This window comes from Nicotiana tomentosiformis, chromosome 2 (assembly GCF_000390325.3).
Source record: "Nicotiana tomentosiformis chromosome 2, ASM39032v3, whole genome shotgun sequence".
NCBI classification, from domain to species: Eukaryota; Viridiplantae; Streptophyta; class Magnoliopsida; order Solanales; family Solanaceae; genus Nicotiana; species Nicotiana tomentosiformis.
Window position 1 is genome coordinate 183,574,297 of NC_090813.1, and position 15,659 is coordinate 183,589,955.

At 37.8% G+C, this 15,659-nt stretch overlaps 1 protein-coding gene across 1 annotated transcript; it reads left to right on the top strand.

Moving 5' to 3' along the window:
* The first annotated feature begins 330 nt into the window (after positions 1-330).
* On the top strand, positions 331-11,372 carry LOC138906225 (uncharacterized). Its single transcript, XM_070194756.1, has 2 exons — positions 331-537; positions 11,055-11,372. The coding sequence occupies exons 1-2, from the start codon at positions 331-333 to the stop codon at positions 11,370-11,372; spliced, it is 525 nt and encodes a 174-aa protein (XP_070050857.1).
* Positions 11,373-15,659: the final 4,287 nt, after the last annotated feature.

The following is a 15,659-nucleotide window of genomic DNA, read 5'->3' on the forward strand; positions in this document are numbered from 1 at the left end:
ATTAGTCAGGGAACCCGGTTCTCCTGACACGGGATAGTAGTTTCTCTGTTCTCTCATGCACAATTTTGAACTGTTAAAACAAGTGCCATATCATCAGTGTGTCAGTTTCTCTTCCTTATGTCTTGTGAACCCAAACGTCTCACCCGTTAATAATAATCGACCTGACTCCCAAAACCGTCGCCCTTTCAAAACAGTCACCAAGAAAGCAGTGGTAGACTTTGTTCATTCCAACATCATCTGTCGTTTTGGTATCCCAAAGACCATTATCATTGACAATGCAGCCAATCTGAATAGTCATCTGATGAAGGAGATATGCGAGCAATTTAAATTATGCATCGCCATTATACCCCCTACCAGCCAAAAGCCAATGGATCTGTTGAAGCGGAAAACAAGAACATTAATAAGATTCTTAGGAACATGATCCAAGGGTCCAAGCAATGGCATGAAAAGTTGCATTTTGCTCTTTTGAGATACCGCATGACTGCTCGCACATATGTGGGTGCAACTCCTTATCTTCTGGTATATGGAACTGAAGTGGTAATACTGGCTGAAGTCAAAATTCCCTCTCTCCGAATCATTGTGGAATCGGAGATTGAAGACACTGAGTGGGTGTCACGGCCCCAAATTCCCTCTGTAGGATGTCGTGATGGCACCTAGTCTCTAAGACTAGGTAAGCCTAACATACATGCGAAATATAACTAAAGTAACAAATATCCTCTCAAATACTCAACAATTATTATAAAGAAAACTCTGCAAGTCAGCATAAACAAACTTCCCAAAATCTAGTGATAACAAGTCACAAGCTCTACGAGTAAGTACTAATCATCCCTATACAACGGTGTGTCTATAAGAGGAAAGAAAATGAAGTAGACTAGATAGAGGGTGACTCTGAGGCCTGCGGATGCCGGCAGGTATATCTTGAAGTCTACGAAGTTGAGCTCGTCCCACTAGTGCCTGGACTGGTAGGAGGTACCTAAATCTACACAAAAAGATGTGCATAAGCATAGCATGAGTACACCACAACGGTACCTAATAAGTTCCAAGCCTATCCTCGGTAGAGTAGTGACGAGGTCAGGTCAAGGCCCTACTGGAATGAACAAGAAACTGAACATGTATATAATAGTGTAATAATGATAACAATGGAAATGAAGCAATAAAGAAGTATACCAAGATTAGCTACACCGAACTAAGGCAAATAATGCATCACGGAAGAAAACAAGGAATGATATATCAAGGAAAACAAGAAACCAAAACACAAGTGAAGTGATAGAAAAGTATCAACAAGAATTACTACCGAGGTACCGCCTGTAGTCTCAAATCACAAAACAATTCAGTATCTTTCCTTATATCATCGCGGGGGCCTTGCATTTAGTTTTGAAAGTCATTTTTTCCCGAAATAGCTTCTCGCGTTTAAGCCCGCATTATCACATCGTATGGATTCAGGTAGCTCCCCTTCTAGTAACATGCGTATCAAGCTCACCTTATCTCATGGCATGCGTTTCAACCCCAAATTCTTATACCACCGCATGCGTATCAATATCACAACATATCACAAATCGCACCTCAAGTGTTCAATATCACAACTTGCCAAAGAAATCAACAATAATGGTGTTTCCACAATAATAGCCCATAGCTCAACCATAATATACACAAGAGTCTCAACAATAACAACCGGAAGTGAATAACTCAACAAGAATAGTATTTCACAACTTAACAACTTTGCCTCAATGTGAATCATGGCATTTATAACTCAATACCAATTTTAACAACAAGATATTCCAAGAATAAAAATTTCAAGTAAGAAACTCAACGATTAAATAATGACTAAGTAATAGAGGAAACAATAATTTCAACTAGGCATGTAAACGCAAATAACAAGTAAGAAGTAAGGCAAGTAAAGCATGTGAAGATAGACTAAAGATGATGAATATTTAGCCTGTATATACACTCGTCACCTTGCGTACACTGCTTCCACACATCACAATTTACACAAAACAACACCAATCCTAAGGGTTAATTCCCCCACACAAAGTTAGACAAGACACTTACCTCAAAACACGATAACTCAATCCACTAGTAAGCCTTTCCCTCGATTATCCAACTTCGAACGACTCGAATCTAGCCAAAACAACTTCATACCATAAATATAAACTATAGGAAACTATTCCAAACAATAAAGTTACGATATTTAAAGAGAAATAAAAAGTCAACTCAAAAAGTAAACCCCAGGCCCACGTCTTTGAACTCGATCAAAATTACAAAATCTGAACACCCATTAACGAGTCCAACCATACAAGAATTATTCAAATCCGAGCACAAATCGCCTTTCAAATCCCCAAAAATTAGTCTAGGAAGTTTTCACTTTTTTTTACCCAAATTTCCAACTCAAATCACTAATTAAATGATGAAAATAACAATGGATTCATGTAATATAGCAAAAACGAGTTAGAACCTCTTACCCCAATGATTTCCTTGAAAAACTCTCGCAAACTCGCCACAAACCGAGCTCCCTAGGTCCAAAAATAAAATGTGAGAATAAACCCTTGAAGTCCTCAATTTCTGCCCAGTTATTTTGCATCTGCGAACCCACTGCCGCATCCGCGACTCTGCACCTGCGAAATTTCCATGGCATGTGCGGTCCTCACTAAGGTTTAGCACTCTACACTCCTGCGAACAAAATGCGCATCTGTCCTTCCGCTTCTGCCGACATAGGGGTGCTCCTGTGGACGATGTCCACTTTTGTGATAATAGACCGAACTGGCCCAGTCTACACCTGCGAACTCGTAGATGCGAAAATCACCTCGCACCCGTGATCTTAGGCCTGGTCAGCCCTTTCCGCTTATGTGCCTCACCACTCGCACCAGCGGTTCCGCACCTGCGGCCATTCCCACCCAGGTGCGATGACACCAAAATGGCTGATGTAAAGCCCCGAAAAATAAAACTTTGTCTAAGTATTATGTTCTCGCTCAATATCTAAGTGGGACACAAAGATGTGTGAAAATTTATGAAGGCATAAAATACATAAATCTTATGTTTAGAAGGTTGAATGGATGGCTATAAGAAGAGAGTAGTAAATTGAAATTTATTGGAGTTGTTTAAGGGATAAAAATGACCTTATCTGCACATGACCTAAGTTTAAATGATCATATCTATCAATATATAATGAATTGAGATTTGAGCTATATGTAAAAAGAAAGCCCTTGAAGTCTAGTTTTTAACACTTTAAGCCGTTAGTTGTTTCAATATTTTTATAAAATGTTATAGGCATTTTACATAAGACTATCATGTCAGAAAAATGAGCCGTGTTTTAGGTGCCCAAGGGGGCGCCATGCACGAATCAAAATGCCAAAAATCAGAAGTAAGATTTTTGGGGTGTTTTGGGTGGCGCTGGGTGCGAACCGTGATGCCGAAGGCATAAAATTGAAATAAAAGGGACGGAGAGAGAGAAAATAGCCTCACTCTTTAAAGATTAAACCTCTTCTCTCATCCTCAAGTCATCCAAGAGTTCTCATACTACCTAAGGTGAGTTTTCAATGCGATTAACATTAGAATACTACTTTCAAACATCAATTCTAACAGTAATCCATCTCAAAATCGCTGGATTCTCAACAAGAACTGAAGAACAAGGTCTCTCCACTAACCTAGGATTTCACAATTCAAGGTAAGTTTCGTAACCGCTTTCAACCATAATTGTCAGAGAGGTTTATGGTTGATATTTTCTCCTAGAAACTACTACTAAAACTTATGGTTTGGCTTGCATTTGCGAGCCTCACTTATACGAAGAAGGGTTCGCATTTGCGAGGAGAGGCCTGGGCTGGGTGACCTCGCAATTGCTAGTAAAAGGTTCGCTTTAGCGAACTGTCAGAGGTCGCTTCTGTGAAATGCGACCACTGGCAACATAGGTCAGATTCGCATTTGCGATGGGGCTACCTTCGCGTTTGTGAATAATTTGTCGCATTTGTGACTTCTAGGTCTCTGACACACTGACCGCATTCGCGATCTTTGTTTCACATTTGCGCTGTTCGCAATTGCGAAGCAATACCTACAACTGGGTAAAAGAAGAAAAAAATAGGACTTCGCTCATTTTACATAATTTCTCAACCCTAAACACTGTAGAGGCAATTTTCTTGAGATCTTTTCTTCCTAAAGTTATTGGTAAGTAACTTTAATACACTTTCTTTTAATTCTCCATTACTTTTCATGAGTTTTCAATATCAAATCTAAGATTTTCACGGTAGAAATTAGGAATTTGGATAGAATTTAGAGATTTTGTAAAATTGAAATTTACACCTCTAATTGAGGTCGTATTTCGAAAGAAATCACATAATCGGGCTTAGGGGTGAATGGATAATCGGATTTTGGTCCGGAACTCAGATCTTGACCAAGCGGTACTGGGATTGACTTTTGTTGACTTTTTTAATTTCATCAAATATTGAAACTTTTTCACTCGTGCGTAGTTTTTAAAGCTTATTTTGAATTATTTAAATGGTATTTGGCTAGATTTGGTTGGTTTGGAGGCTTGTTCGAAAGAAAAAGGCATGGTTGATTGTTGAGTTGGTTGCGCAAAGAGGTAAGTGTCATGTATAACTTTGATTTGAGGGAATTACAACTTGTTGGTCTATTTATTATGTGAATTTATGTAGGAAAATGACGTATATGCGAGGTCACGTTCTTTATATTATTATTATGTGGGATCGGGTTGCACGCTGCAACGGTTATTGATATTATTTTGTGGTATAGGATTGCACGCCGCAATGGATACTGGTATTACTATTTGAGATCAGGTTGCATGCTGCAACGGTGTATGTATATATATATATATATATATATATATATATATATATATATATATATATATATATATGTGGATCCGGTTGTGCACCGCAACAGAGAAGACTTGTTATTGATATATAATTGTGGATCGGGTTGCACCGTAACAGAGTATGATGTGTTGTAACTGTTAGATATTATAGAATTTATTCTGGTACTATGATATGAGATTTGAAAATATGTTATTCTAGGGCCCTCTGGTAATTGACTTTCGGGTCCGTTTTTATGAGTTTAGTGCTTTATCTATATTACTGTTTTCTGTTGTTATTATTTGTACATATTTATTGTGAGTTCTTGTCATAGCCTCATCACTATTTCGTCGAGGTTAGGCTCGACACTTACAGAGTACATGAGATCGGTTATACTCATGCTACACTTATGCACTTATTGTGCAGATACATGTGTTAGTCCCAGCGGCGTGTAGAGAAGTTCTAGCTCGGATCGACTTACAGTAGGAGACTTGAGGTAGAGCTGATGGTGTTCGCAGTCCCTGAAGTCCCCTTCTATTCTGTATTTATTGTTTACTTTTATTTCAAATAGTTGTATTTCGGTCAGACTTCATTTGTAGTACTTTAGTTGCTCATGTATTCGTGACTCCACGTTCCTGGGATATGTTTAGAAAGCGTTGTGTTGTATTTATCACATCTATTTCAGACTATTGCAGTTTTATATTATCAATGTTTTGTTTTAAATAAAACTGGTTAAGTAATTATCTAACATTGGCTTGATTAACAAGTGGATGTTAGGCGCCATCACGACCCCATAGTTGGGATTTCGGGTCGTGGCAAGTTGGTATTGGAGCACTAGGTTGCCTAGGTCTCACGAGTCATGAGCAAGCTTGGTAGAGACTGGAGGATCGATACGGAGACGTCTGTACTTATCTTCTAGAGACTATAGATGTCACGACCCAAAATTCCCTAAAGGCCGTGATGACGCCCAACGTCGCCGTCAAGCAAGCCAACGGTGAATTATCGACTTAATTACTCATTTAAAATATTCTGAAATCATAAATCCCATTAACTAAATAAAATAAACATCAGGTACTCGTAGGAGCCCGTGAATTCTCTTTATAAATTTCCGTATAAAGTATAAATTACAAGGTAAAATGATAATAATTACGTGAACTACGATAATGAATATCCAGTAGGAACCACCAAAATCCGGTGTCACAAGTGCATGAGTATCTACCAAGAAATATAATAAAATGCAACATCTGTGTGGAATACAAGTTAGACAGGAGAATGTAAATAACTCTGATAGAGGCTTTGTATGCTGCGGATCGTAACATGGAATGCAGCTCACCATAAATTCCTCGCAATAGCCGTGCTTTTGCGCCCAAAAGACCACCAGAAATATATATATATATATATATATATATATAAGGATTTATATGGTGTATTACATATCCAATTAAAGGTCTTCGAGTCTAGTTTCTAACGTTTCAAACCGTTCCTTATTTGGACATTCCTACAAGAGGTTATGACCAAATTACCAAAGGCTGGCTGAGGAGCCTGCAGATGCGAAGCATCCGAGGCCGCGTCCGAAAGAAAGGCTGGCAGTGAAGTGCTGCCATAGCATCCAGGTCCGCATCCGAGCTTTAAAGAGGAGTGAAGTGGGGATGCAAAGCATCCAGGGCAGCATCCGAAACCCAAAAATCTGGGCCTATTAATACAATACAATTTCGGGGTTCATTTTCCCCATTTCATTTGGACGAGTTTTGGAGCTCTTCTCCTCTCTCTCTCAAGACCACCAACTTCTCCCATCTTCAAGGTAAGAAATCCCCATTATTTTGATGTGAAATTTCATCATTTCTACACTAGTATTGATGAGATCTACACATAAAATAGATAGATCTTCAAGAAATTTCTGCAAGAACTCAAAGGGGGGTTTAGCAAGGTTTCTTCCAAAAGGTAATCCTACACCCTTAGACTTACATGTATGGATATATTATGGGAATATGAGTATAAATTATGTATTGGAACTTATAGTATGGTGATTGGACGCCATAAGTTCCCAATTTAAATACATAACCATTATAGAGATTGAAAGGTGATTATTTCATGGAATTTTGTTGGTTGGGTGTGGATGGATGGTCATGTATTTCACAAATCACGATACGAACCTATTCAAATCAAACTCAAGATATTCTTAAACTTCCAAAATGCTAACCTTCCATAATAGGCGCTGAAATGCTCCCGAACCACCTGATACTCTATCTGAACATACGTCCAAGTACGATATCATCATACAAACCTATTGGAACCTTCAAATCTGTATTCTGAGGTCGTTTACTCAAAAGTCAAATCTTAGTAAACTCTTCCAACTTAAAACTTTTGAATTTAGAATTTTCCTTCCGAAACAACTCCGAACTTCTCGAAATTCAATTCCGATCACGCGTATAAGTCATAAAATATTAAGTGAAGTTACTCGAGGCCTCAAACCACCAAACGACGCACTAGAGCTCAAAACAACCGGTCGAATCGTTACAATAGAGCTTTAGAAAATTTTTACTTATTTCTTTCTCTATCGTGCGACTTTATTCTATCATTGAAGTTTGAACAATTCTATTCTTGTTCTCTTACAGATGGTGAGGACACGTACAACATCCACAGCTGGGCAGGAGCCGTAGTACTAGGTTGCAGCCATTACCAGAGATAGGGGCCGGGGCCGAGGTAGAGCTCAGCCTAGAGCATGTGCAACATCACCGATTGCAGAGCCTCGGATCGAGCATGAGAAGGAGGTCCCTATTCTGACTGTACCACTTAGACCAGCTCAGGTCCCGGAGGGTTTTATTTCACTTTCGTACTTCAGGACACCCTAGTCTGCTTAGTGGGTCTTATGGAGAGCGTGGCCCAGGCTGGGGTATTTCCTATGGCACCTGCTGTCTCTCCGGCTGGGGGAGGAGCTCAGACTCCCGCCACTCACACTCCGGAACTCCGGAGCATATGGCTCCCTTGTATCATACTCCAGCGGTTCCAACAATTAGAGTTGTTCAGCCCGTTATTGCTGCACAATCCGGGGGGAGGCCCGCGATGTCTTCTGAGGGATTGAAGAGGTCGGATAAGTTCACCAAGCTCTTTCCTATTCATTTTGGTGGTACACTTTCTGAGGACCCGCAGGATTATTTGGACCGTTACCACGAGGTGTTGTGCAACATGGGCATTGTGGAGTCCAATAGAGTCAACTTTGCAGTATTTCAAATGACCGGCTATGCCAAGAGATGGTGTCAGGACTATATTCGAGGCTAACCAGCAGGTTCACCTCCACTTTCTACATATTTTGTATTACTCAAAACCAATCAAGTATCTTGTAACTTCAAGGAATGTAATATTGTTGTTCATGTTTATTATCTTTGATATCAAACACCTCATATATTGGAATATATCTAGAAAGTCATACGTAAATAAATTACTATCGCATTTACAGATATATCAAAATGAACCTTTTTAATCTTAAATAAGTTTAAACTCCAGAATATTAGGACTTAATACATAGTTAAATTGAATTGAATTATTTTGCTAATTAGTAAATGAAAAAACTTAACTATTTGTTCTCAATACTAAAAGAATAATTCTTTACCTTTTCAGATTCTTATATTAGCTCGTCCCAATTTAAAAATATTTAAGTGCAATAATGAAGAAAAATAAAAGTATTTTTTTATTGTTAAACTTTTCAATATTGAAGAAATAAAGGGGAGAACATTAGTAAATTAATAAGAATACGAGCAACATTAATTGAGAAAGCATTTGTTGAACTCGACAGAAACTATGGCAAACAAGTTGCAACAAGAAGTTGTCAGCTAAAGACTTCGGGTACAAACCGCTTGAAAGAGAAAAAGAACAAATAATTTGTTTTGTTATTTCAGTTTGGATCAAATAAGAAAATTAAGAATTTTTATAAGGTAAAATTATAATTGATTTATAAATATTAGTAGAGTAACTTAAATTATAATTTCGCTCAATATAAAATCTGTTTTTAAAGGTAAAAAAGACAGAGAATATTTCACACACATATATATAAAGAGAGAGATATTACTGATTTTGTAGTTTAATTTATATCATCGTAGCATCGAACTTAACCAAAACAAATTTGGCAAAACACAAGATTGAATTTTTTTTTTGGTTTCCAACCCGGTTTCAGTGCTCGCATTTATGACATGAATAAATCCCAATTCGCACCGAAACGTCTCATATTGGAAGGTACATTACTCCCTAATAAAGATACCTCCATACTTAGGGCTTGAACCCCAGATATCTGATTTGGATAAAGAAGTACTTATCGCTCCAGCACAACCAGGGGCGGATTTATAAAGTATTTTATAGGTCACGTGAATCCATGGTCTCTCCGACAAACAACAATAATAACAACAACCCAGCATAATCCCACTAGTAGGGTCTGGGGAGGGTAGTTTGTACGCAGACCTTACCCCTATCCTAAAGTAGAGAGGCTGTTTCCGATAGACCCTCGGCTCCCTCCCTCCAAGGGTCTCTCCGACAAACTAGGTATTTTATGTAGTTTTTAGAATTGTTGGCCCCCATTCTCTACAAAGGCTTAATGGTGCACTTGGTTGAATACTGAGATATTTATCAAAATGAATAGGGATCAACTCCCACTTAATACTTTTTTTTCTCATTTCTTTAGTGGTGCACCCATATTTTTAAAATCTTCGATCCGCCTCTAAGCACAACCCTTGTTAGTAAGATGATTGGAATCTTGAAGTTGAAAGCTAATATTTAGCTTAAAGTATATATATTTATATGTATATCGCCTCACATTTTACTCATATTTCGTAAATTTCGAATGGGTGATGTTATAAATTATGTTAATTCATGGTATTTTAATGTGTGGTAATCCTCAGGATGCAATATGGGGCAAAAGGTGCGAGATTAGAGTCAAAAAGAAAAAAAATTAAAACATGGTCATTTGCAGAGCCACAGGTAGTGTGGGGCGCTACGTGTGGCCCAGTTTCTAGAACCTCAAAAATCCCAGTGCCAGGGCTAGCGCCCCACGCTATCCTGGGCGCTGGGTGACGGGAAAGTCTCTTACTTCATTCGGGACAAGATTATTTCGGCCCAAGACCTCCCAACACATATAATAGCAAGTCTAAACCTATTTTGGAGGAGGGAACCTATTTTTGGGAGTAGAGACGCCACTTTGAGAGAAAAATACATGCACGGAACACTTGGGGGCAAGGATTCTTAGTTTTTATTCTCTTCTCTTCCTTTAATTTCATAGGTTATTAGTTCTAGAGTTGTGGGTACTATAATGAACATTGTAGTTTGAAACTTGAATTATTCTTATTATTTTATCATATTGGTTTATTTATTCAATCTTACGCTTAATTATTTGATTGCTTGATCACCAATTGAATACTATCTACGAATCTAGGATTGAACTCGGGAAAGAGAATTTTAGATTGCATATAAGATTGGGTAGAGAAAGATCTTGAACCTGAGTATTAGGAACGGATTTGCGGTTAGGATAGGGATATACCTAATCGCCTTGTTTGGTCACTATACGGGAATTATTAATGCGTACTTGTTAATCCTAATTCCATAGGAATATAGACATTAGGTTAGCTTGAATAGGCGAGTAGTACTTCGGGAGATACTACGAGTAATATTAACCCTGTCAACCAATAAATCAGATATATTAATTAGACAATTTAAGTGAAAGACTCAACGGGATTGTTAGTTAACCCATAGCTCTAGAATATTATCTCTCATCGAGTTCTTGTCTAATTTCGCCAACTTATTTCCTTTAATCTCTTAATTTTGACTCTAGATTAGTTGTAGTTAATAATCTTTAGAAAAGTACTTGAATAGATTAACTGGCTTAGTTTAATCTAGTAAATAGTTAATCACAAGTTCATGTGGCTATGATATTTGAATTTACAATCCCATATTACTTGTATGACGACGTATACTTGTGTGTGCATTTGGGAGCAATAAGTTTTTGGCGTCATTGCCGGGGACTTTGAAATTGACTATTTTGCTAGATTTGACTTTTACTTTTTATCTATTCAAGTTTTTAATTTTAGTTTAGTGTAGTTAGAATTGTTATTATTATTTTTTATTACATGGCATCTTGGAATGAGAATTGGTCGAATATTGGTTATTCTTATTTTGGTGATCCATGTCCATACTGTGGAGGACCACACTTGTTGCAAAATTGTAAATCTTAATTTTATGAGTAAAATTTTTGTAATGTGTGTGGTTGTTAAGGTGGCCATTGGGATTTGGGATGGTTGTCCTAATTCTTTTTACCCTTCTCTGAGGCCTTATTATGATATTTCTAATAATGTTTGTGAGTATGATAGGAGCAATGAAGTTGAGGATGTGGAGTGTACTGCCCATATTATGGATATGGTAAGGCAAGTAGCCGAGCAACAAGATGAAAATAAAAAGGCAATACAAAGAATTAGTGCAGCAATCATGAGAATGAAGGCCAAGGCGGAAGAATTGGCTAAAGAGAGTGAGCTCCCACAAGAAGATAATTTTGAAGAAGAAGATATAGTGAGCCAATCTTGGCTAGAGGAATAAGCTTAACTGATAAAATTGTATGAGTTTCTTCGTGATGGTCTTTCAAATACGGCAGAATAGCTGATAGAAGGAAGAATTGATCTTAGACAAGAGATCGACCAATTTGGTAGCACTATTCGCTACTTGGATGCAGATTTGAGTGCAAAGGTTGATTCGTGTAAAGCCCAACAATTTAGTGATGAGTTGTGCGAAGTTGAAAAAGATCTTCTAGGCCAAATTGAGGAGCTAAAATGAGAATACCAATCATTAGACCATGTTATTATTGATGATGCCCATGTTGAGGAAGTGTGCAAAAGTGAGGATGTCAAAAGTGAAGCGATTTTAGAGTTAGAGAGCATTAGACCTCATTCTAATAATTTTTTAACATTGTGCTTAGTTGGTGACACGAGAATTGATCCATTCGAGCCTATGGAGGAGTCAATAGATGGGGAACAAAGTGCATATATTCTGAAATTTGTGATGCCAAGGAGACAAAATGGCATCCCTCACTTGAGGGCCAATAAGTACAAGATGCGATATCTATTGCTTGGTTCCTTTATTTTCACACCAACCGTCCCAAGAAAATGACAAAAAAATTTATGCAAAATTAGGGGCGCAATTCTGTCACGACCCGAAATTCCCACCGTCGGGATCGTGATGGCGCCTAATATTTTACTTGTTAGGCAAGCCAACGTTAGAGAATCATTAAACCAAATCCTTATTTCCATTCAATAAATAATAATAATTAGCTAAGATGAAATATAATAAGTATGGAATTATATAAAAACTGTATTAATTACTACCACCCGGATCTGGAGTCCCAATTCATGAGCATTCTAGAATTTACTACAAGTAATAGTCTGAAAGAAATACAACTGTTTGGATGAAAGAAACAGTAAAACTGGAAAGATACACGGGGACTTCAAGGTCTGTGAACGCCGACAAATCTATCTTGAGTCTCCGGATAGCGGGTCCAATAGCTAAAATCTCGATCAACCCGAGCCGGTACCAAAATCTGCACAGAAAGTGCAGAGTATAGTATCAGTACAACTAACCCCATGTACTGATAAGTGTCGAGCCTAACCTCGACGAAGTAGTGATGAGGCTAAGGCAAGGCACCTATAAATCAATATGTACAATTTAACAATGTATATACAAATAACAGTAATGAAGAGCTAGACAGGTATTATCGGGAGGGAAAAACATGTTGGGAGAAATACGAGATAAGAAACTATAGCAGAATGATAACTGGAACAACCCATACACTATGAATCAACAGAAACAACGAATACAGTAAAGGAAAAATGCACGGCATCACCCTTCGTGCTTTTACTCTCAATCTCACCATAAAAATAATAGAAACGGGACGGCATCACCCTTCATGCATTAACTCTCATATCATGGCACAACATCACCTTTCGTGCATTAACACTCTCCCTTACCATAATGCAATGCATAAATAATAACAGGGAGATAGAATAACAAATACAAGCCTTACTTCAATATTTGGCTCCACAATATCAATCTAAACTTTGAAAATAAATTCTCAATTATCACCAGAAAATCCGTAAACATGATAAGAGCGATCAATTTAACAACACTAGTATAAAAACGTAGCAATTAGGCATAGAAAATAGACAATATAAGAAAAATGGAAGAAACATGAAAAATAGGTAAATTGGCGGCGCATAAGTACTCGTCACCTCACATATACGCCGCTCACATGAATTTCACATAGCAAATAGTCTAAGGTTCCTAATTCCCTCAAATCAAAGTTAGACACAACACTTACCTTGCCCTGAAGGTCACTTAATTCTCAATCACAGCTTTTCCTCTAGAATTCACCACCAAACCACTCGTATCTATTCAAAAATGACTCAATAATATCAAATATTACTAAAGGAATCAATTACATTGCATAAAATAAATTTCCCAAAGTTTCCTCCAAAAAAGTAGAAAATCGACCCCGGGCCCGCTTGGTCAAAACCCGAGGTTCGGACTAAAATCCATTTACACATTCACTTTCGAGCCCGAATATATAATTGATTTTGGAATCCGACCTCAAATCGAGGTCTAAATCCCCAAATTTCTGAAATTCCTAGTTTCTACCCAAACCCCAATTTCTACCATGAAAACTAGAGATTTTAGGTTGATAATTCATGAAATATAATAGGTAATTGAAAGAAAATGGTTTAGAATCACTTACCAACACTTTGGGGAAGAAAATGACCCTTGAAAATCGCCTCTCACTATTTGGTTTTTTAGAAAATGAATTTTTTTGGCTAAATTCCGTGTTTGGATTCTGTTAAGTGTTGGGCGACAGTGTTCATCGCGATAGCGTGAACACTGTCGCATTCGCGAAGAGCAGCCTCCTAAGGACTTACGCGATTGCTTTTGGCTCTACGTGTTTGCGAAGGTTTAGCCCGCCTTACCTTCGCGTTCGCGTGAAAGGGCTCGCGTTCGCATAGAGCTTTCCCAGATCCCTTGCCCAGCCTAGCTAAAGCTACGCGTTCGCTTTCGCGTAGAGCAACTCCCGCAAATGCTCCCCATTCGTGACCATGGTATCGTGTTCGCGTAGAGTAAATCCTCCCCCAACCCAGGTTCCCCTTCGCGATCGCAAGAGTGACTACGCGATCGCGAAGCACAGCATATCAGATACCAGATACAGTAGAAACACCAGATTTTATTAAGTCTAATACATCTCGTGGCATATCCGAAACTCACCTGAGCCCTCGGGGCTCCAAACCAAACATGCGCACTAGTCTAAAAATATCATACGAACTTGCTCGCGTGATCAAATTGCCAAAATAACATCTAGAACTACGAATTTAGCACCAAATCAAATGAAATTCTCAAGAACACTTTGAAATTCCTATCTTCTCAACTGGACGTCCGAATCACGTCAAATCAACTTTGTTTCTCACCAAATTTCACAGACAAGTCTTAAATATTATAATGAACCTATACCGAGCTCTGAAACCAAAATACGAACCCAGTACTAACAATGCCAAACATCAATCAATTCTTATAAATAAATAATTTTTAGACTTTTAGTTTTTATCAAAAATTCATAACTCGAGCTAGGGACCTCCGTATTCGATTACGGGCATACGCCCAGGTCCCATAATTCGATACGGACCCACCAGGACCGTCAAAACATATATCCGGGCCCGTTTACCAAAAATATTGACCAAAGTCAACTAAGATCAACTTTTAAGGCAAAAATTCTTATTTTTATCAATTTGCAATATAAAAGTTTTTTGGAAACATGTCCGGACTGCGCACGCAAATCGAGGAGAGTAAAAAATGAGATTTTTAAGGCATAAGAGCGCAGAATCGAGTTCTAAAATATAAGATGACCTTTTGGGTCATCACAAATTCATATCCTCAAAGTGGAAGGAAAAGTGGTAAAAGTGATGGCGTCGTGTCGCGACGTTAAATCAAGCGCTTGTTGGGAGGCAACCCAATCCTATTGTTTCGTTTTTTTTTGTGTTATTTTTTTTAGTATTATTTTTGTGTTTTGTAGGAGTAGGAGCATAGAATCAAAGCCAATAGGCATGTGCAAAATTGAGCAGGTGGTTGAAACTAAGTGTGAGGTACCTTCACAAAGAATCATGCCTGGGAGAGGTCTGAGTATCCCGTGAGCTGCTAATACTTCGACCTTTGACCTACCAGGGAGTCTCTTTTAGTCTCTATTTATTTATTATATGCATTAAGGACATTACAGAATTTTAAATGTGGGGTGAGGAGATTGTCTGGGGTAAATTTTTGTGCTATCTTGCTTTAGTTGTAGTACTCTTTCTTAGTGTAGTGATTTTTAAAAAAAAAATAGCGAAAAAAAGAATAAAAAATCAAAAAAATTGATTTTTTCCGGCGATGGATTTTGTGGACAGCTTTCTTAAGGGATTAAGGTCCAATAAAAAACTACAAAATATTTTCTTTTTGTTTTTAGTTAGTTTTAATTATATAATAATTTCCATTGGTTTTTCTTTGTGTATCGGTTCTTTTTCATGGGATGTAGTTTGAATCGGGTAGTAGTTTTTTTCATTTTTAGAGTAGATTAGGAATTTAGAAAATAAAAGGAGGAAGATTGATGAACCTAGGCGCCCTTGAATTGTTTGATAGTAATATATTTAAGCGTTGTCATGTGGAGTATCCTCCCTATGTTTTGAAATTGTTCATGATGCCTTGATGAAATTGGATAGCATGTCTTGTGATGCCTATGTCTCTTTTACTTGACTATTGTTCACTTTGTGCTTAATGCTTAATATCATGTGGCTCCGGAAATACTTGCATTGTTTAAGAGTC